At 48.9% G+C, this 23,408-nt stretch overlaps 1 protein-coding gene across 1 annotated transcript; it reads left to right on the plus strand.

Moving 5' to 3' along the window:
• Positions 1-10,111: 10,111 nt before the first annotated feature.
• LOC142310683 (trypsin-like) lies at positions 10,112-14,993 on the plus strand. Its single transcript, XM_075348266.1, has 3 exons — positions 10,112-10,332; positions 11,619-11,755; positions 14,824-14,993. Exons 1-3 carry the CDS (start codon positions 10,203-10,205, stop codon positions 14,971-14,973), a joined length of 417 nt encoding a protein of 138 aa, XP_075204381.1. The 5' UTR covers positions 10,112-10,202; the 3' UTR covers positions 14,974-14,993.
• Positions 14,994-23,408: the final 8,415 nt, after the last annotated feature.

Genomic DNA, 23,408 nt, shown 5'->3' on the forward strand with positions numbered 1-23,408 from the left:
TCGTTCAATCTCCTAAAGTCATTGCAGAACCTTAAGGAGCCATCGGGTTTTGGTATTAGGACAATCGGACTAGCCCATTCACTCCGGGATTTTTCGATGACCCCCAGGCGTAGCATTGTCTTCACTTCCTCTGATATGGCTTGTCTTCGAGCCTCCGGTACCCGGTATGACTTCAGGCGTACCTTCAGGTGAGGCTCGGTGACAATGTCATGTCGTATCAGACTTGTCCTACCAGGCAGCTCGGAGAAGACATCGGGGTTCTGCTGAACCAGCCGTCTGGCCTCTCGCCTCTGTTGCTTGGTGAGGGCTTCTCCAATCCTTACTTCCGGTTCGTCCTCTCCGGAGGGCGCTGGAGCCGGGGTTGAACGACCCGAAGAGGAGGGAGATGGGGAAAAATCAACCATCAGGCTTTCCCGTTCCTGCCAAGGTTTTAATAGGTTGACATGGTATATTTGTTCAGGTTTCCGCCTACCGGGCTGCAATACCTTATAGTTGACCACCCCGACTCTTTCCTTTATCTCGTAGGGGCCTTGCCACTGAGCCAGGAATTTACTCTCCGCCGTGGGGATTAATACCAACACCCGATCCCCGGGTTTAAAGGTCCGCACGGTGGCTTGTCTATTGTAGCGGCCACTTTGCGCGGCCTGAGCCTCCTGTAAATGCTCCTTCACAATTGGCATGACCGCACTTATGCGGTTCTGCATTCCTAAAATGTGTTCAATCACACTTTTATGGGGGGTGGGCTCCTGCTCCCAGGTTTCTTTTGCCAGGTCCAACAATCCCCGGGGATGTCGCCCGTATAACAACTCAAAAGGCGAAAACCCCGTGGATACCTGTGGCACCTCTCGGATGGCAAACATCAAATAGGGAAGCATCATATCCCAGTCTTTCCCGTCTTTTGAAATCACCCTTTTTAGCATGGTTTTCAGGGTTTTATTGAAACGCTCGACTAAACCGTCCGTTTGAGGATGATACACAGATGTACGCAACTGCTTGATCTGGAGTAGCCGGCACAGCTCTTTGGTCACTTTAGACATGAATGGGGTCCCCTGATCCGTAAGGATCTCCTTGGGCAACCCCACCCGGCAGAACACAGCAAACAACTCCCGAGTTATAAGCTTTGCTGCAGTATGTCTGAGAGGTATCGCCTCGGGATACCGGGTGGCATAGTCAACGATCACTAGGATGTGTTGGTGCCCTCGAGCGGACTTTACGAGGGGCCCCACCAGATCCATCCCTATCCGTTCAAAAGGGACTTCTATAATGGGTAAGAGCACCAACGGACTGCGAAAGTGGGCCAGGGGTGCGGTAAGCTGACACTCCGGGCAGGTTTCACAGAACCGTTTTACCTCCCCAAAGACCCCGGGCCAATAGAACCTTTGCAATATTCGCTCCTGCGTTTTCTTGACCCCTAGGTGGCCACTCATCAGGTGTTTATGAGCCAAGTCGAGGACCCGCCGGCGATACGGCTGGGGCACCACCAACTGCTCTACCCCCACGCCGGGGGGAGTAAATCCTGCTTCAGGGCGAAATGGGGGTACCTTACCTGGGCACCGGGTAGCTGTGCCACCCCGTCAACCACTGTCACCCGACTCCGGGCATGTATTAACGTAGGGTCCTGGAGTTGGGCTGTCCCAAACGTATCCGGGGACGCCTCCAACTCCGGGATGGGCTCGACCATCTCAGCCTCTCCTGCCAATACCTCTAGGGGTGACATATCGGGTTCACACTCTGTCCCTATCATGGTGACCCCTACGACAGGCGTCCCGGATTCGGGATTGTCGGGCTCAGGTCCCGGACGGTCCAATACCTGAAGGGACTTAGGAGGCCCCTTCCATAGAGTCCAAAAATACGGCAGATCCCTTCCTAGGATCACGTCATAGGGAAGAGAGTTCATAAGTCCCACCTCATGTTGCACCTGTCCGCAGGGTGCTGTGATGGTGACAACCCCCGTGGGATAGTCTCGTCGGTCCCCATGTATGCAAACCACCCCCACGGTACGCCCTGTGGCCTTTATGTTAGCCCTTAGGGTTGATCGCACAAGGGTCACTAAGCTTCCGGAATCCAACAAGCCTGTAACCGGACGTCCATTCACCTGTAGTTGGCACAAGTGGGGCTCAGTTTCCGGGGTGACAAGGTCCGCGGTATATACCGCTTGAGCATACATTGAACCCCGCCGGGTAACCCACAATCCATGGGCTCCGTGGTGAGTGGACACTGGGCCTCCATATGTCCCACCCGCTGGCATCGCCAACATCTAATAGGGAAGGATACCTCCTTGACGAGTTGTCGTTTAGGGTACATAGCCTTCCGGACCGCAGGGACGGCGGGCGCGACCTCAGACGGAACGGTAACGGACTCCCGCACCGGTGTCAGCGGTGGGTCCTTGGCCCGAGGCTTGGAGGGGCCGGACCGACGGGCGGCACGCAAAGTCTCAGTGTCCCGTATCAAGTCCTGCGTAGCCACATGCCGCTCCACCAGAGCTACTAATTGGTCCAGGGTACTTGGGTCGCCCTGTCCTACCCACCGTTGAATGGTGACGGGTAAGGTACGCACAAAGCGATCCACCACTACCCTTTCCACCATTTGCACAGGGCTCAGAGTGTCAGGCTGCAACCACTTCTTTACCAGATGCAACAAGTCATAGGCCTGGGAGCGTACGGGTTTGGCTTCCTCATAGAACCACTGATTTACCCGCTGAGCCCGTACATAGGTATTCACCCTGTTAGGTTGACCTAACGGTCACAGCTGTTGCCAGCGATGTTCGAATGCAGAGAGGGTACCGGTGACCCCCCCTCTGCTACTCCGTCTCAATGAAAACAAGCGAACGCCGTTATACACATGAGACTGGAGATGTGCGGCTCCGAATAGAAAGTGTATTGGTATTGTTTACATTACAAAGTTATACAAAGTTGATTAGGGCGTAACTATGCAACATACATATTCATTAATCTACATTCATTAAGGCGTGGATTGCATATTCCCAGCAAGAGAAATTAATATAATGACTTATACTCCCATAACAGTCTATTCCGCCTCTCATTCTCATAACAAGATGTTTGTCAGTCATTTCTAAGTCAAAACATTCTGCGTCCTTGAAGTTGGTCTCATAGTTTATTACGCAAATAAGTCTGGTTCGGTCTTGCCGGGGAGAATGAATTTCTATTATTTTCTAAGTCAGTGAAAAAGGTTAACTCTTTCCTCACAACCCCCAACCGAGCAAGTATTTCGGCTTTCAGGGTCGCATAGTCTATGGCGTCCTCGGTACAGAGGTCCAGGTACGCTTTTTGGGGCTCCCCCCGTCAGATAGGGCGACAATACCTCAGCCCACTGGGGGGTCGGCAGCTTTTCCCGCTCGGCCACCCGCTCAAACACCGCCAGGAACGCTTCCACATCATCCCCCGGGGTCATCTTTTGCAACGCTTGTCTCACCGTTTTCCGGACGCTGCCGTCGTCACCCGGTCCCGGGGTTGTTGCTGCCGGTCCGGCACGGATCGCCTTGGCCAGGAGAACCATCTGTTCTTGATGTCTTTGTTCCTGCAATTGCAAGGCTTGCTGCTGACGTGCATTGGCCTGAACCAGCTGCTTTAGTATGTCCTCCATGGCGTCGCCGGGTTTGGGCTGTAGTATAGCCGCTTGAATCCAGGACATGTGCTACCGGGTCACCAGAAATGGAAGCTACACCTCACCGGGCTGGCATGCCCGCATTCTCCACTATATGTGAGGTAGCGTGGTCGGCTGCGTAGCAGAAGACACGGGATCCAGGCACCAAGGGTCACAGCACACGGTTTATTGCACAAATCACAAGTCCAATACAGCATACACTTGTTTCTCCGGCAGATACTCAGGGAGTTGTGTTCACTCCCTCACACACTAGGCGACCACGCCCATCTTCCTGCTCCCTTTTAACCCTCCTTTCAGTCTGTAGGGAAATAGCATTAACCCCGGAGTGGAGTTACTTTCTATCATGGAGTGAGCACAACCGGGGCGAGACGTACCGGCCGTCATAGATAACCCTGGTCACAGTCTCACAATATATATATATATATATATATATATATTATATATATATATATATATATATATATATATGTGGGAGTCGGAGTCAATGCAAGGGAAATTGAGGAGTTGGAGTTGGAGTCGCAGGTTTGGCTTACCGACTCCACAGCCCTGATGGTATCAAACACAGTGAATGTTGCAGAGTTAAAAATTATAAATAAGTCCTTGTTGTGCCCAGTACATTCTAGTGCCCGTACCTTGGACCCAACTTGTGATTCTGGAAACCTGCACCCAGTAAATTAAGTGTGCTCTCCTCACTATAATAATGCCAAACATGTGGATGCTAACTTTGGTTTAGGAACATTGTGGGGCCCAGAAGGGAGGAGGGCATTTGGATTTGGCAGTGAAAATTTCTCTGGATTTCTTTTTTAAGGGGGGAGCCATAGTGGCTTTCGAGAGCCTTTGTGCTATTGTCGCGGGCGGGGAGGACGCCACTGCGCTGCGCTCGCTAACGCTCGGGTCCGGCGCTGCTGCGATGGCTGCTCGGTGGCTCGAGCGGTGGGCCGGATCCGGGGACTCGAGCGGCGCTCCTCGCCCGTGAGTGAAAGGGGTGGTTGGTTTGGGGAATTTAGTCGTGATGCCACCCACGGGTGGTGGTGAAGATAGGCACCACCGCTGCTTATGACGGGGATCCCGGGAGTGATGGTAAGGAGCAGCTGGAATGTTGTTTTCCCCCTCCGTGGGTAGGGGTTGGTGGTCCCGGGGCCCGATGATGACAGGGAGGCAGGGTTGGTGAGGTACAGGGTTGCAGGGACAGCGCGGCGCGGTGCCGGATGGCACGGGTGTACTCACTCAGCAAGAAACGTACAAAGTCCTCGGTAAACCAAACGGCTGAATGGACGGGTCCCGCAGCCGGCTGCAGTGTCTCTCCCCAGACAGGTGATAGCGGCTATCTTTCCCTGCACCTTGATGTTCTCCTTCTGACTACTATGGATTCCCAACGGTAGTCCGCTCCCCGGTGTATGGGTACCGGAGGAGCCCGTTTGCCCGCAGGTGCTGGCCCTTGGGTCTCTAGCCTAAAGGCTGCTTTACACCAGACAATCTATCGTGCGATAGATCGTCGGGGTCACGGTTTTTGTGACGCACATCCGGTATCGCTGGCGATGCCGGCCTGTGTGACACCTCCTAGCGACGCATTATCGCTCACAAATTGTGAGTCGTGTACTGGTCGCTAGGTTCCATAATATCGGTTCTGAAATCGGGCGCCGGTTGTTCATCGTTCCCGTGGCATCACACGTCGCTCCGTGTGACACCACGGGAGCGATGAATATCGCGTACCTGCCTCCCACGTCAGCCGCCGGCTCTATGTGGAAGGAAGGAGGTGGGCGGGATGTTTACGTCCTGCTCATCTCCACCCCTCTGCTTCTATAAGTATATGTGACGGGGGTTACCGACTTTGTGCGCCACGGGCAGCGATTTGCCCGTGACGCAAAAAGGACGGGGGCGGGTACGATTGATTGTGAAATCGTACAATCGGTCGTACCATGTAAAGCAGCCTTTAGGCGGTAGCTGTATACCCTCACGGTGTGGGTGGTTGCCTTCAATCGGGACTGTTGCTGCTATGAAACCCCTGGGGTTCCAGTCACATTCGGATCTGACTATTGACGGCGGCTCCAAGCCTGGTCGGGATCCGATGGCCCTGCCTGGGGGTGCTGGCTTCACTTCGCTCCCCGGTCGGTACCGGCGGGCCGTCGCCCGACTCCGGTCCTACTGTTCCACGTTGCTTCACCACTCCTGCAGACAGCCACCACCGTCTGCCAACCTTGCTGTCAGTGCCTGGGCCACAAATCCAGACACCCAAGTGTTCACCCCTCACTCTTCAAACTCCAAACTCTATCTGTCACTTTTCCCGCCTCCAGGCCTGTGAACTCCTCGGTGGGTGGGGCCAACCGCTTGGCTCCACCCCACCTGGTGTGGACATCAGACACTAGAGGGAGGCAACAAGGGTTTTGTGTTTGGCTGGTGTCCCTGTCTAATGGGGGTGGGGGGTGTTTGTGTGTTATCTGTGATGACCTGGCTAGGCCAGGGCGCCACAGTATCAGTAATGTGGAAGCCCTCTATATTTCTGTTAACCAATGATGGACTTGTGTTTTTCTGGGTTGAGTCGAATGCTATTTGGTGATGATTTTGGTACAGAACATTTTGGAGTAGTTCACATTTATCTTGTGCTCTATGTTGAGCACTTACATCTGTGTTTTCATCTACATCTCCAAAACACATGATTTAGGTGAAATCCGCGACGGGTCCATCCACTAATGAGGCAGCAGAGTTACTCTGGGCTCCATTTGGCCTCTGTTCAGTGGTGTCCTTCTTTTCAAAGGTGAACAAAACTGTTGATGACCGCACTTTTGTGCACGCCTAAAATCAGGTGTAAAAAGATGGATACCACCGGACAACAGGCCAGAAGTGAGTCAAAGTGACTCCCTCTACCTACGGTAGTTAAAGTGAATATTCCATTTGGAATCTTGTCTGAATCCCATTTTTCAGAGATTTAAGGTACAGTCCCACGATCTGCACATGCTGTGTCCTGGAGGCAGCGTGTCTTCCCCTGCAGAGGCGCAAATGTTCTCTGCTGGAGACCGCAGCTGCTCGTGCCCACAATCAGGGTTTGGGGCCCTGTAGACTTTTGGTCCGTTTTTCCCGCAGAGAATACTCTTGTTTCCACAGCATAAATTGACAGGATGGGAAACTGCACTGCAGGTCAGTTTATGCTGCGGAGAAAAGAAGCACAGTGGGTTGGAGATTTCTATAAATCCCATCCACTATGCTTGTACTGTACAACGTAGTATTTTGGATGCAGAAAAAACATGCTGCATCCAAAACGCTGCTAATCCTGATCATAGGCACGCAGCCTTACACGTAAACCCAGTGTAAGTGATCAGCGTAGAGGGCAGGATAAATATGAGCCGCACCATACTACGATCTTTTAGAGGCAGAGTGAATAAAATCAATAGCCCTTACAGATTGGCTTTATTTATTTATTTTTTATGCCGTTAACTTGCGCTATTAGTAATATGGCCACTTTATTTCTCCCGTCAGTACGATTACAGTGATAACAGGGTTTATATTGCTGTTTAGGTTTGGCTGATATGACACTAAAAACATTTTTTTACAAAATACAGGTTTTTTGCATCACTGAATTTTGGAAGCTATAGTTTTTTTTTTATTTTTCTGAGTCATCTGAGGCACAATTTCTGCCCACATAATATTTTTTGATCGCTTGCTATTCCACTTTTTGTGAGGCAGAATCAAGAAGAAACAGCAATTCAGGAAAATGTTTTTTGTTGCCGTAAAAGTGATCAGACAGTTTTATTCTTTGCGTCAGTACGATTACATCGATACCATGTTTATATAGTTTTTTTATGTTTTGACTCTTTTACACCTTAAAAACTATTTTATAGGAAAAAAAAAAAACTGCTTTTGCATTGTTGTGTTCTGAGAACTATAGTTTTTTTTATTTTTTCACTAACGGAGCTGTATGTTTTGATATTTGTGGGACAAGATGATGTCTTCAGTGTTACCATTTTAATTTACCGTATATACAACTTTTTGATCACGTTTTATTCCCCTCATTTTGTCCGCTGTATGCTGAAGAGACAATTTTTGCTATGCTTTTTTTACGGTGTTCACTGAAGGGGTTAACTAGTGTGACCGTTTTATAGATCAGATTGTTATGGATGCGACAATACCAAATATGTGTACTTTTTATTTTTACACAAACATAACTATTTATTGGAATCATTTTTTATTATTTTTTTTGCTCATTTTCTTATTTTTTTTTTATTTTTACTTTTTTAACTTTTTCTAAACTTTATTACTTATTCCCTAAGTACCACGAATGATTTGGGGGGTTAAACAGTCAGAACATCACCATCCCTGGCTGTGAGGGCTGTGGCTTGGCTGTCATGTAAGCCAAGTCCCTGGCCACGATTGCGGGGGGCACAGGGCCCTGTGCGCCTGCAATCTCCAGGACATACCGGAACAATCTTAGTCATGAAAGGGTTAAAGTAGGAGTGGGACATCAGAAAGGATTATGATGAGGTGGTAGAACAAACTTTCCCCACACTACAGCCCTCATTCATCCTTTTTTTTCTTTTTAAAACAAGGCCCACCGTAATTCATAGCGATGATCCATGACGTTCACCAAACGTGAACCTGAAAGACTAAAAAAGATAAAATTATTAAAGAAAGAAAGACAAGACACCATCAAGTCATTAAACCTTTTCATCTCCATCCTGTCTCTAACGTAAAAAAATAATAATTTTACTCACTCTCCCCAGCTATCACATTGTACGGTGTCCTCTCTGACTTGCTATTCATTTCAGCTGGATGTGTGCCCTTAGACACACATCCAGCTGAAGGAGAGGCTGGGGTCAGTGGCCCCCCAAATCCCAGCCCTATCTTCAGCTCATGGAGCGCTTACCTTTCTCCGCCGACACCTGCATCCTCGCACCCTCCATGGCTCTATTACCCGCAGCAGTGTGATGAGGTCGCAGTGTGATGCTCTCATCATGCTGCTGCACGATAGGACACGGGATGACGTGCCTCATGCTGTCCCACTGCTGCTGACTCCACCACATGGCTAATTTGCATGTGATGCCCCTGAAGCACTTTGCATGCAAATTAGCTATGTGTAGTGGCCGAAGCGACATGGCCGGTCCCCTCTGCTGCGGCTGTTACTGGGGCCTGGTGAAAAGGAGTGACTCGTCCAGGCCCAGGGCTTAATAAAGCTAAGTAAATACCCCAAGCCCAGGCCCCCCTCTTCAATGGGTCCCATACACCAGTCATGGCTGTAATGCCCTAATGATGACCCAGCATGAATTAGTGGTGGGATTTCTACAAACTGCAGCAGAATCATCATTGGAAACTTCTACCACATCTAGACATAGGGAAAATCTGCAGGTCTGTGCTGCTGGTGGGACATGTGCAACTACTCCCATGTATACACGCTGTCATCACACACCTGAATGTATAAGTTACAGAAATACGACCTAATGCAAAGAACATAACGTACATTTTCTTGGAAGGAAAATTAATATCCAAGGTTATCACTAATCAACAGGTCAGAAGAACATTCCAATCAACATGGCCTTCATGTATAGATTATGTGTATATTTTAGGTTATGCGGATATTGATTAACTTACTCTTGGCTGAGGAGGGGGGTAGATGGGTGATACGTTTTTGGGTATAAATCTTGGTGGTTTCCCCTCCATGCTCATTCTGGATCCATCATGAAGTTCCTCCTGATCTGTGTGCTCCTCGGAGCAGCCGGTGAGTTTGGTGCTTCCTTCTAAAGTCCATTATTCATTTTCATACATTTTATTTTCGATTGACTCTTGTGTATAATTTTTTGATAATTTTCTGAACTTTATACCTTTGTTACATTAATGTAATAATATATAAACAATATATAAATTAATTTATTGTAATCTTCTCAGCTGCTTTTGAGGATGATGACAAGATTGTAGGAGGCTACACCTGCGCCAAGAACTCCATCCCCTATATCGTGTCCCTGAACTCCGGCTACCACTTCTGTGGTGGATCCCTGATCAACAGCCTGTGGGTGGTCTCCGCCGCTCACTGCTACAAGACGTAAGTTACCGCAATTCTCACATTTTGAATATATACATTTTTTTAGTCATCCTACACGTCTACACTCATGTTTTCTGCGATTAGGGTATTCTGGGTATTTTCTTTGAACACGCTGCCACTCTTGTGTTTGGGCTGTATCTGTGATTTCAGCATAAATGTATTACTTGAATATTGGTAAATTGCGAAATTACAAACAACCTATGGACAAGTGTGATGATATTTATGATAGAAAGTCTAAATTCTGTCAAACACATAAAAGCTGGAGCCGCGGAACAAATAAATATGGCGTCATCGTAATTATAAATCGAGTTTAGTGGTCATTTTTATATATTATGGGATTTTTAATTTGCACCACAATCCTAGCGGTAATGTATACTACAGTCTTAGTTAATCAAATTATTAATTAAATAATTGATCTTCTTCCAGGAGCGTACAGGTCAGACTGGGAGAGCACAACATCGCCGTCAGTGAAGGTACCGAGCAGTTCATCAGCTCCTCCAGAGTCATCAGACACGCCAGCTACAGCTCCTGGACCCTGGACAATGACATCATGTTGATCAAGCTGGCCTCTGCCACCTCCGTCAACTCCTACGTCCAGCCTATTGGTCTGCCCGGTGGCTGCCCCGCCGCCGGCACCAGCTGTCTCATCGCCGGATGGGGCAACACCCTCAGCAGTGGAAGTAAGTCAAGACATACAGAATATATTTATGAGAACTAAAAAAAATATTGTTACGTAGGTAAGAAATCATTTTAAGAGTCATCAACATGTACTTAAATGGAGCTTGTTCAGGAGTGGAGACTGCTCATGAGTAGAGAGTGCTAGGGGGCTACTTAAGGGTGAAGACTATTGTGGTGGGACTGCTCATGGGTAGAAACTACTCAGGGGTGGAGACTCCTGTGGGGGCTGCTTGGGGTGGTGAGAGCTCAGAGATGATGAGTGCTCAGGAATGGTGACTTCTGTGGGAGACTGCTCAGGATTGGAAACTGCTGGGGGCTGCTCAGGGGTGGAGACTGTTGTGGTGGGGCTATTCAGGGGTGGAGACTACTCAGAGGTGGAGCCTGCACAGGGGTGGAGAGTGCCCAGGGGTGGAGACTGCTGTGGGAGACTGCTCAGGGTTTAAGACTGCTGGGGCAGCTGCTCAGAGGTGAAGACTGTTGTGGTGGGGCTACTCAGGGGTGGAGAGTGCTCAGGGGTGGACAGTGCTCAGATGTGGAGAGTGCTCAGTGGTGGAGGCTGATGTGGGAGACTGCTCATGGGTTAAGAGTGCTGGGGGGCTGCTCAGGAGCGGAGACTGAAGTGGTGGGCTACACACGGGTGTAGACTACTCAGGGGTGGAGCCCATTATGAAACAGCTAAAATACAATTTTATGTGGGTTTAAATGAGTGCGAAATTAGAAATGTCAACAATTTTTGGATTTCATTGGCTTAAAAACCAAAAGCTAATATATTGGTACTAATACATGGTTGATACCAACCAGGACAATCAACATTTGCCCCATTAGCCAAATAGAAAGACAATATATTCAGATAAAATCTCTTTGTATCCCATCACCATCTTTTAATTTTTTTCAGATGGGGAAAATCTGGAAAGGAAACATCAATTTTATGTTATAAATGGGTTTTACCGAGGTCAAATGATACTCCATTTCTAACATAGTGTTTCTTGATCTTTCCCAGCTTAGATAGAGCCCTGTGTATAATCAACCTCTATGTAGAGAAAAGTTACGGCTGATATCTTTTTTTGGTTTTGGAAATACACTTCTAAATAAAGATGATGGCGGTATCAGCCATGAGCGGCTCCTGTATATAAACCTTATTGTAGCAGGGAGCACCGATTTTATTAACGGAGTGAAAAAGAACACAACGAGCAAACACTGCGATGATTGAGGATGTTTTTCTTAGATGTCGTTCATGATTTGGGGGTCTACACACAATATCTAATATTTGATGTAAATTTACTTGCAGCAAACATGCCCAACCTCCTCCAGTGCGTGGACGCCCCCGTCCTGACCGCCGCCCAGTGTAGCAACGCCTACCCCGGAGAGATCACCGGCAACATGATCTGTGTTGGATACTTGGAAGGAGGCAAAGATTCCTGCCAGGTAATGTTTCTTCTTGATCTCATGAATTTCAGATCTGTGACTCTAGGACGAGAGCTGTTTCGATAACCACATACGTTCTGTGGAACCAGCTGGATGACTAATGTATATGGTGATGCCCCAACTCTCTCAAAATGTCAGACATATTGGATATCAGCACACCCTATGCTTTGTTCTCATGTAAGCAATTAGCAGGTGTCTGGTGGAGCCTATTCCCCTCACACCACAAAGAACATAGACTTGCTGAGCAAAATATTTAAGGGGTCGGGAGACACTTGCTGATCACGAGTCATTATAAGCTCTATACCTTCACTTCAAGTTGACCAAATCAGGTTGACCTTTTGAGGGATGTCGAGGTTGGAGTTTTAGTGGACCTGGTGCTTGTGGAACCACATGGATCCCTCTGTCTCAAACAAATGGAACATGATGCATGGAGGTCCCTGATTTAGTATAGGGGACCAAGAGCTTTGAGTTGCCCCTCAATGAGAGAGATGTCTCTTGACTTATAGTTTCATAGTTTTTAAGGTTGAATGTATCATAGTATCATAGTATCATAGTTTTTAAGGTTGAAGGGAGACTCTAAGTCCATCTAGTTCAACCCGTAGCCTAACATGTTGATCCAGAGGAAGGCAAAAAAAAAAAAACAAAAACCCAATGTGACAAACAAGTTACAATGGGGAAAAAATTTCCTTCCTGACTTCCTTCCTGACTCCACATCTGGCAATCAGACTAGTTCCCTGGATCAACACCCTGTCATAAAATCTAATATACATAACTGGTAATATTAAATTTTTCAGGAAAGGCGTCCAGGCTCTGCTTAAATGTTAGTAGTGAATCACTCATTACAACATCATGCGGCAGAGAGTTCCATAGTCTCACTGCTCGTACAGTAAAGAATCCTCGTCTGTGATTATGATTAAACCTTCTTTCCTCAAGCCGTAGCGGATGCCCCCGTGTTCCAGTCGCAGGCCTAGGTCTAAAAAGATCTTTGGAAAGGTCTCTGTACTGTCCCCTCATATATTTATACATTGTGATTAGATCCCCCCTAAGCCTTCGTTTTTCCAAACTAAATAACCCCAAGTTTAATAACCTGTCTTGGTATTGCAGCCCACCCATTCCTCTAATAATCTTGGTCGCTCTTCTCTGCACCCTCTCCAGTTCAGCTATGTCCTTCTTATATATCGGTGACCAGAATTGTACACAGTATTCTAAGTGTGGTCGCACTAGTGACTTGTACAGAGGTAGAACTATATTTTTTTCATGAACACTTATACCTCTTTTAATACATCCCATTATTTTATTAGCCCTGGCAGCAGCTGCCTGACACTGTCCACTAAAGTGAAGTTTACCATCCACCCATACACCCAAGTCTTTTTCTGTGCCTGTTTTACCCAGTGTTCTACAATTAAGTACATAATTATACATTTTATTTCCTCTACCCAAGTGCATGACCTTACATTTATCTACATTAAACTTCAATTGCCACTTCTCAGCCCAATCCTCCAATTTACATAAATCTCCCTGTAATATAAAAATATCCTCCTCTGTATTGATTACCCTGCAGAGTTTAGTATCATCTGCAAATATTGAAATTCTACTCCGCATGCCCCCAACAAGGTCATTTATAAATATGTTGAAAAGAAGCGGGCCCAATACTGACCCCTGTGGTACCCCACTATGAACTGAGACCCAGTCCGAGTACGTACCATTAATAACCACCCTTTGTTTCCTATCACTGAACCAGTTTTTAACCCAGTTACACATATTTTCCCCTATCCCCATTATTCTCATTTTATGTACCAACCTTTTGTGTGGCACCGTATCAAAAGCTTTTGAAAAGTCCATATACACAACATCCACTGCATTTCCCTGGTCCAGGCTTGAACTTACCTCTTCATAGAAGCTGATCAAATTAGTTTGACAGGATCGATCCCTCATAAACCCATGTTGATACTCTGTCATAAGGTTATTTTTCTTGAGATACTCCAGTATAGCATCTCTCAAGAACCCCTCAAGGATTTTACCAACCGTAGAGGTTAAACTTACCGGCCTATAATTTCCCGGCTCAGTTTTTGTCCCCTTTTTGAATATTGGCACCACATTTGCTATGCGCCAGTCCTGCGGTACCGACCCTGTTATTAAGGAATCTGTGAAGATTAAAAATAATGGTCTATCTATCACAGAACTCAATTCCTGTAGTACTCTGGGGTGTAGCCATCCGGGCCCGGAGATTTGTCAACCTTAGTGATTTCGAGGCGGCGGCGTACTTCCTGCTGGGTTAAGCAGGTAATATTAAAGGGTGAATTTATGGCATCACTGGTCATGTCATCTGCCATGGCATTTTCTTGTATAAAAACTGTAGAAAAAAATTCATTCAGCAGGTTGGCTTTACCCACATCCCCTTCCACCATTTCACCAAGACTATTTTTAAGGGTGCCAACACTATCACTTTTCAGTTTTTTACTGTTTATGTAGTTAAAGAATATTTTAGGATTATTTTTACTTTCTCTTGCAATGAGTCTCTCTGTCTCAAACTTAGCTAACTTAATTTGCTTTTTACATATTTTATTTAATTTTCTATAATTATATAATGCCTCATCACTACCTACCCTCTTTAATTCTTTTAAAGCTTTCTGTTTTTCTTTTATTGCTTCCCTTACAGCTCTATTTAGCCATAGGGGTTTCTTCCTATTTCTAGCATGTTTGTTCCCATAGGGTATATTTTCTGCACAAGCCCTATTCAGGATGCTCATAAAAGTCTCCCATTTGCTTTGTGTACTTTTATTACTTAGTACATCATCCCAGTTTATTGCACTAAGATCATCTCTGAATCTCTGAATGTAACCTTCAGTCCATCGAGTTAATCCCATAGCCAAACATGTTGATCCAGAGGAAGAAAAAAAAGTCATGGAGCAGACAGTAAGCGCCACGTTAGGGGAAAAAAGTCCTTCCCAACTCCACATACAGCAATCAGATGAGTTCCCTTGGATCAACGTCCAACCACAGGATCAGGTGCACTTATCTCTTAGTATATATGTACATGATAATTATTACTTTTTGTATCTTCTCAGGGTGACTCTGGTGGACCCGTGGTCTGCAACGGACAGCTCCAGGGTATTGTGTCCTGGGGATACGGCTGTGCCCTCAGGAACTATCCTGGTGTCTACACCAAGGTCTGCAACTACAACACCTGGATCTCCAGCACCGTTGCTGCCAACTAAACATTTTACATCTTCTGATTGTCATCTTGTTTTACTCTGCTACTTTATTGCAATTTACAACTTTGTGGCAGTTGGTGGTTCAATAAAAAGATAACACAAATCACAGCTTCATCTTATAATTTAGAGGGATGTGAGAAGGCTGAAAGATCGGTTCCTCTAGTTTAATATCGTGCAGTATTTATCCAGTAGAAGATGAAAATACCCATATAGAAGAGCTGCCAATGTAGGAGAAAACAAATACTTTCTTAACTTTCACCAGACTATGCTGATGACACCAAACTATGTAGAATATTAAAAACTACCTTGATAGTACAATATTACAAAAAGATATGGATAAGATGTCAGAATCGGCAGACACTTGGCAAATGATATTTACCGTTGATAAATGTAGAGTGATGCACCTAGAACGGCGTAATCCTATAGCTGCACATACATTAAATGGAAGTAAACTCGGGACTACAGAACTGGAGAAGTACTTGGGTATTCTCATTACAAATAAGCTGAGCAGCAGCACTCAATGTCAAGCTCCTCTATAGACAGTATGATGACCCTATAGACTCCCAATATAGAGTATGATGGCCTCACAGCTCCCCTGTACAAAGTATGATGACCCAACAGCCCCCTACATACAGTATGGTGGCCCCTACAACTCTTGTTATACAGTATGGTGGTCCTACAAATTCCCTACATAGAATATGATGGCCTCACAATTCCTCTGTACACAGTATGGTGGCCCCAGAGTCTCTCTTCATAGGTTCTCTGTACACAGTATAATTACCCCACAGCATTGTACATATTTTATGAAGGCCCCTAGCCCCCTCTACAAAGTACAATAGCCCCACAGCACGCTATATACAGTATAGCTGTTGTGTGGCTTGTCATCTGTCTGGCCTTGTGGCTTGGAGATCATCTCTGGCGGGTGAAGGCACCACCAGGAGCGCTGTGTAACATAAATCAGCACACGCAGCTGCACCTGCCTTTCTGTGGCATGGCTGAGACAGAACGTAGCACATTTTATAGACACAGCACTAGCTCAACCGATAGCTGCCCCTTTGTCAGATGATTCAGCCTGCAGGCCACAAAAAATTGTTTTGGGGGTCGCATACAGTTCTTTATGGCCAGCATTTGTTGCGGAGCGGGGGACAGACCACAGCAGGGGGGCTGCTCAAGATGCTCGGATCCGGGGTCGTGGCGGTGGCTTGTGTCGCGGGCGGAGGGGCCGCGCTCGCTACGCTCGGGTCCGGGGCTTCTGCTGCTGCTCGGTGGCTCGAGCGGTGGGTCGGACCCGGGGACTCGAGCAGCGCTCCTCGCCCACGAGTGAAAAGGGGGTGGTTTGTTTTGGGAGATAGTTCGTGACGCCACCCACGGGTCATGATGATAAAGGGCACCATTGCTGCTGGTGACGGGGATCCCGGGAGCGATGGTAGGGAGCAGCTAGGATGTTGTCCCCTCCGTGGGTAGGGGTTGGTGATCCCGAGGCCCGGTGGTGGTAACGGGGAGGCTGGAAGGCTGGGGTGCAGGGTTGCAGGGGCAGCGCGGCGCGGTGCCGGATGGCACTGTGGTACTCACTCAGGCACAGATTCACAGAGTCTCTGGTAAACCAAATGGCTGGATGGACGGGTCCCACAGCCGGCTGCAGTGTCTTTGCTCTCCCCGGACAGGTTGATGGTGGCTGTCTTTTCCTGCACCTGTGTAGAGTGTGTTGACTCCGATGGTTTCCCAACGGTAGTCCGCTCCCCGGCGTATAGGTAACGAAGGAGCCCGTTTTGCCCGCAGGCGCTGGCCCTTGGATTTCTAGCCTATGGCGGTGGCTTTTTATCTTCACTGGTTGGACTGTTGCCTTCTGTCGGGTCTTGGGTGTTAGGAAACCCCTGGGGTTCCAGTCACTCTCGGATTTGACCGTTGTCGGCGGCTCCTAGCCTAGTTGGGGTCCGATGGCCCTGCTGTCGCGCTCCCCGGGTCCCCTGCCACGCACTCCGGCTCTCCTGCCTCGCTCCCCGGCTCCCCTGCCACGCTCCCCGGCTTCCCTGCCTCGCTCCCCGGCTCCTCTGCCAGGCGTCCCTCACTCCACAGCCTCCAGGCCCCATCACCTGCGGTCTCCAGGCGGCCCGGTCCCCGCTCCCGGCGCCCATCGGCAGCTCTGCTCCAGCCCGGCTCTCCTGCCTCCTGTTCACCGCTCCCTGCCCTGGCTTCTGGCACCCGGGCCTCGCGCATGCGCATTAGGGCGCGCGCGCGGTCATTGACCCTCTCTTAAAGGGCCAGTGTCCTCCAACAGGATATTGAAGGATCAGGTACTGGGTATATAGGGGGATCCTTTCCAAGTGGGCGGGGCCTGTTCTTCGTGTTTTCTAAGCTAGGAGTCAGGTCTCCTTGTGTCTTGTGATATACTCACCTATCTCTCTCGTAGAGCCGCTCCTGCCTCGCCAACCGGTCCTGACGATACCCGAACGGTGACGGCCTGCCAACCCGTCAGTTCCTACCATCTCCGATCCCTGTGGTGACCCGCCTTCTCGCTCCATTGGTTCCGGACTCTGCCTGACGTCATCTCGGCCTCCAAACCTGAGCTCCGTCACCCGGACTACCATCAGAGACCCCGTGGTCCCAGGGACTTCTTCACTCCACTCCTCTGAACGGACTGTCCTGCTAGTGCTCCGGCTACCGGGCACCTTGCCCTCGGTGAGGTGTTCAGCCCAGTGGATCCACCTCCTGGGTCTGCCCGTCCACCTGGCCCTAACACCTGCCTTTGTGCTTAGCTTCACTCCACTCCCCGGTTTGGTACCGGCGGGACACCGCCAGACCCCGGTCCTACGGTTCCGCAGAGGTCCACTAACTCCTGCAGACGGCCATCACCGTCTGCCGACCTTGCTGACAGTGCCTGGGCTCCTACCTAGACACTAGCAGTTTCTCCACTCCTCACTGAACTCCAAACTTAACTAACTACTTTTTCCCGCCTCCAGCCATGTGAACGCCCCGGTGGGTGGGGCCAACCGCCTGGCTCCGCCCCACCTGGTGTGGACATCAGACCCTGGAGGGAGGCAACAACGATTTTGTTTGACTGATGTAAACCATCCAGGGGAGGGGGTGTGTGTGATGTTATGCTTGTGACTACCTGGATAGTCCAGGGCGTCACACTTGAGGGTAGCCGGGTCCGGGCCTGAGCACCCGTCCGTCGCCCACAAGTGAAAATGGGGTTTTAGGATTGTAGGGAAGGTTTTTCACTGACGCCACCCGTGGTGTGCGGTGATATTTGATGGCACCGCCGCTGCCACTGGAAGTGGTGCCCGGGCCTGATGGAGTGGGGCAGCTTGATGTTAACCACTCCACGGGTAGGGGAGGTGTTGGCCTGGGGCCCAGGATAGGGTGGGATAGTGTAGCGGAGAGCAACCTGCAGGATTGGACCGGGTGGTGTTGGTGTACTCACAGTTCCTAAGTAACTTCACACGGAGTCCAGATGGTAAACCAAATTGCCAGTAGCCGGTCGCCTTGGGATGGTGCATTCAGATCCTGCACCCCAGCACGGTAGACGAGGGGCCCTTCCTCCTGCACCTTGTGTTAGACTTGTTGCTGTGACCACTCCGTATGGAACGGGGAAGTCCACTCCCAGTGTTATTGTCCTCTGGGAGTTGTGGCCCGTGAGAACTGACCCGTGGGATCTTAGCAGGCAATTGTGGAGCCCTATCCCCCTCGTTGGGCTTCCGTCTCGCTCTATCTCGGCCTCCTATGGGAAAAGACTTGGAATCTTGTCCCCGGCTGGTTAATTGGTAAGGGGCTTAAAGCTGCTCCTAGCCCTAGGGTCCAGGTACCCTGTCTGTGCACGGCTCCGGACCGGATTCCCGCTGTCGGTACCGGAGGGCTACAACCCTGCCCCAGTCCACTTAAGGTTTCCCGCAACCGGATCTCCGTCGCCTGTGGCCCTGTCCATTGACTGCCAACTAGTCCTCTGTCAGCACAGGAGCTCCAACCCCTGACAACCGTCACTTTCAATGGTCACTCACTCACTGTGTCTAACTAACTCTGTCCCCGCCCACTACACCTCAGAACCCCTAGGTGGGCATCACCATCCTCTTGGCCCCGCCCACTGGTGTTTCCCTATTGTAATGGTGGGTGACTAGGCTTTGCTGGCTGATGTTGTGCACCAGGATGGGATTTGTGATGGAGGACCAAAGAGGAGGGACTCCTGCACCTAAAAGAGGGGTGCAGTCATCTGTGACACCCTGATTTTTTCAGGGCGTCACACATTCATAGGAGATTGTGATTTTAGATATACATTGCACTGCAGATTGATCACTTTCAGGCCTCTTTCACATGTTTGTGCAAACTGTCTGTGTGACGTTTTGGATGAATCATGTGGAAGGTGCGTATGTGTGTGCGTGTGTGTATTCAGCATGTGTTGACTGTGTGCTATCCGTGTGCTATCCGTGTGCTATCTGTATAGCCTATGGAGAGCATGTACTTGTATACTCACCTGACCCCGGTGCTGCTGTCCCCGGCACTGCTATGGGACCTCGTGATTCTGTCTCTGGCGCTACTGTTGCTTCCAGGTCCGCAGTCAGTAAAGTGAATATTCATGAGCATAATGAGCGGGCCCAGAAGCAACAGCAGAGACAGAGACAGCAGTGCCGTAGACAGGTAAGTATAAAAATTATTTAATTTTAGGTCACCTGTGTACGTGTCACACAGATCACATCAATGTTCAATTCATGTGACATCTGTGCTGCCGTGTCTCCAGTACATGTGAAAACAGACACCACACATACCGGAAATAAGGACGTGTGAAGGAGGCCTCAGGATGATCTATGCGCTTGGTCACAGCCTGAGAGCTGCACAATTCGATGGCCAACAATATTCCAGCCCATTATTCTAAAGCGGTAATGATTTGTTTGCTTAGAACATTTGAAACTTAGCACAGTGAGTTAGGAATGACTGCAGTCCACCAAAGTGATAAAGCATTGATCTGTACTGATCGTGAGTTACCTCCTGTATTATACTCCAGAGCTGCACTCACTATTCTGCTGGAGCAGTCACTATGTATATGTAGCGCCCCACGGGGCAGGCATTGTTAACCTACTTGTCGACGGGCCGTCGACTGTCGCTGTCACGGGTGGCCTAGTCTGGCTCCATGGCCCTGAGGTGTACAGAAGATAGCAGGGGAGAGAATGATGAGTATAGTAATGAGGTGAATGTTTGTCGTATGCGGCCAGGGAATGGGCCGCCGCTGCTGTCGCTGTCCTCCGGGGCAGATGGTAGTAGCAGCCAGGGATGGTATCACTCTCCACAGGTAGAGCAGGCCCCAGGGAGGATGATGAGGGGAGTAGTAATGGCGGCGGGGAGCGGCAGTACTGGTAATAGAGTCTATGGCTGTGGTTCCAGGTTGTTTACTCACTTTTGTACGATGCCGCTCACCAAGGTAATACCGATCACTTGCTATGATGTGCTCCGTTGAATCCGAATCCCTTTAGAGGTCAGCCCGGTTTGGTGTTCGGTGGGTTTCTCCTTGTAATGCCTGTCTCTGGATCCCCTGGCTTGAAGCTATGAGAGGACCTGGGATTTCACGAGATATACTCTTGTCCCTATCCGCAGGTGCCGCAGTTCCGATGTGGTGTCAAGCTTGAAGTGAGACCCCGGATCCTATATGGCACTGTGCTGTTGGGGACTGTGCGGTCAGGGGGGCTTGAAACTTTCCCCGTCCAGGCAGATTCTGGAAACCCAACGTGAAGTATAATCTTCCCTAGATTCCTCTCCCTGCGGCAACCGTTGTGAACTTCCCCTCTTTCCCATCGGAGCACCTGTAGATGCGACTGCTCCACTGCTCTCCTGCTGGAGAATTCCTCTAGACTGCCACCTGAGTGTGGCTGGCTCACTAGTTTTGTTAACTGTTGTGTGACTCCTGACTCCCCCTGCTGGCTGCACCTCCCCCCTCCCAAGTCCTAAGCTAGTGGGACTGGGGCCCCTGTTGAGAGCATCCTGTAAATGCCTCTTTGTCGGCGACCCCTTTATTACCCGACCCTAGCCCAGTCCCCAGTGGGAACAGGGCAACCTGGTGTGTATTTGAGTGTGTAATGTGGTGAAACCGGGACTGACTTCCTCAGGAAATGGGTTTAGCATTACACCCAATGTCGGGTGCAATACTCTGTGTCGACTGAAGCCTCAGGGGTGCCCCACTCCCCCACAGCAAATGGCGGCACTCCCGGGCCGCAGCCATTTGGAGTTGGTACACCGCATTTTGTATATGTATTAAACAAATAAAAATCTTCCCTTTATGGGAGGCACCATTGTGACGCCCCTGGCTATACCAGGGTGTCACAGGGAACTGCACCTTCTCTTCTTCCTGGTGCAGAGCCAACCCTCCATGGTTCTGGGTTCCCAACCTATGGTGCTGCCTCCACCAGCATTCAAAATCCTAGCCACACCTCACAACACACCCTGTCAGGCACACAAGTGGGCTGTCAAGCTTGAATAGGGCCGCCCACCAAGGGGTCAGGCAGCCTGGTGCTAGGGGAGATAGTCAGTCCAGTGATAGCCCTCAGTGAGTGAGGAGCGAGGGAGTTGGAGCTCCCTGAGTGACTCTTGTGTTGTGAATGTCAGTTATGCATTGGCTGCTGGGAGGCTCCCTCTTGTGGCCAGGAATGGTTTGAACATAGACCAGATGTCTTGAGCAATGGGCGTTTCCATTGCTAACTCTCTGCTTATTTAAATCCTGGTCTGATAGCAGGCTATGGCTGGATGTCAGTTGTTCTTTGTTCACCAGCTTGCTTCATTCTGCTCCATACCACATCTACCCCAGATAAGTGCTTTGCTCTTTATTTGTTGTTTGGTTCTTTTACTCTTATCTGAGTTTGTCATTTGCTGTGGTTGTTTTCAGTTTATTTGCATGCAGGGATCTTCCCTCTCAGTTGCTTAGCTGGGAAACTCCCTGCAGTTATGTTTGGAGTATAGCTCCTTTAAGTCCATGTGTTTGTGGCTTTTTGAATTTGTAATGATTCTTGTTTTCTGTTCATTGGTATGACAAGAGCGCCCGGTATAGGACGGAGCGCAGATCGTGCAATCTGAGGGCCTTTTTGTACTATCAGGAATTTGGAATTTTGCAGGGTTTTTCTCTGGCCACCATCAGACCCTTTCCTGTCCTTTCCTATTTTAGTCAGTGGGGGCCTGACCTTTTGCTAATCCTATCATCTATCTGTGTATTGTGTTTTCCTATATCACCGCAGTCTTTGAATGTGGGGGGCTTGCTATTCTTTATCTATTTTCTGAGGCAGAGAGTTATTCATCATTCCTTACTTTAGGATAGCTAGTTCTCCGGCTGGGTTCGCGGTGCACAGGATGTTAGTTCACCCCTCGGCTACTTCTAGTGTTGATGGTTAGTAAGGGGATGGCGGCCAGATTAGTTGCCAACGCTCTTGTCACCTTTTACCAATGATTTATGGTGGTCTTCCATGGTTCCAGATCATAACACTCTTGGCTAGGTCGCAGACATTGGTTTGTGGGCCACAGGAGTCGGAGACCCGGTCGCAGGTTATTGAGGCTGGGTGTCAGGAATCGGTCTTGAAGGACGGTCAACATCCCAAGCCTAATAACCAGTCCGGGACCGAAGCACGGCGGGGTACAGGACCCTAGATCAGGGAGTAGCTTCAAGCAACCTGATAATTAACCTGCGGCGAACAGTCTCTTTATGGGCAATTCCCACGAGCTCAGAGATCAAAGGCATCAACACAACGAGGGGAATAGAGCTTTCCACCCCATGCAGCCCACTGAAATCCCAAGTGTCAGCCATCGAGAGCACAGCTTCCCTACAGAGAACAGGGCAACCTGGTGTGTATTTGAGTGTATAAGTGGTGAAACCGGGACTAACCTCCTCAGGAACCGGGTTTAGCATTACACCCAATGTTGGGTGCAATACTCTGTGACGACTGAAGCCTCATTGCTGGTGCAGTCACTGTGTACATACATTACATTACTGATCCTGCATTACATCCTGTATTATACTCCAGAGCTGCACTCACTATTCTGCTGGTGCAGTCACTGTGTACGTACATTATATTACTTATCCTGTACTGATCCTGAGTTACCCCCTGTTTTATACTCCAGAGCTGCACTCACTATGCTGATGATACATTATATTATGTGTACAGTACTTGTAGCCTGTGTTATACTCCAGAGCTGCGTTAAAAATCTAATGTGATAATGTCACTCTACATTTTACATCTTTTAAATTTTGATATATCTATAGACCCAAAGAATGTGACCCTGTGTGGGTGATAAGTTTTGGACCCACGGAGCACTGAACAATAACTAAATTTTGAGAACCTCTTCCCATACACATATCTATAGGGTAGAAATGTTCAGTACATATCTATAGGCTCCATGTCGTTTCAGACCCTTGTAGTGGAAGAAGTGACGCAGTGTTTACATTTTATAAATAGATATTTTACCAAGGC

This window comes from Anomaloglossus baeobatrachus, chromosome 5 (genome assembly GCF_048569485.1).
Source record: "Anomaloglossus baeobatrachus isolate aAnoBae1 chromosome 5, aAnoBae1.hap1, whole genome shotgun sequence".
NCBI classification, from domain to species: Eukaryota; Metazoa; Chordata; class Amphibia; order Anura; family Aromobatidae; genus Anomaloglossus; species Anomaloglossus baeobatrachus.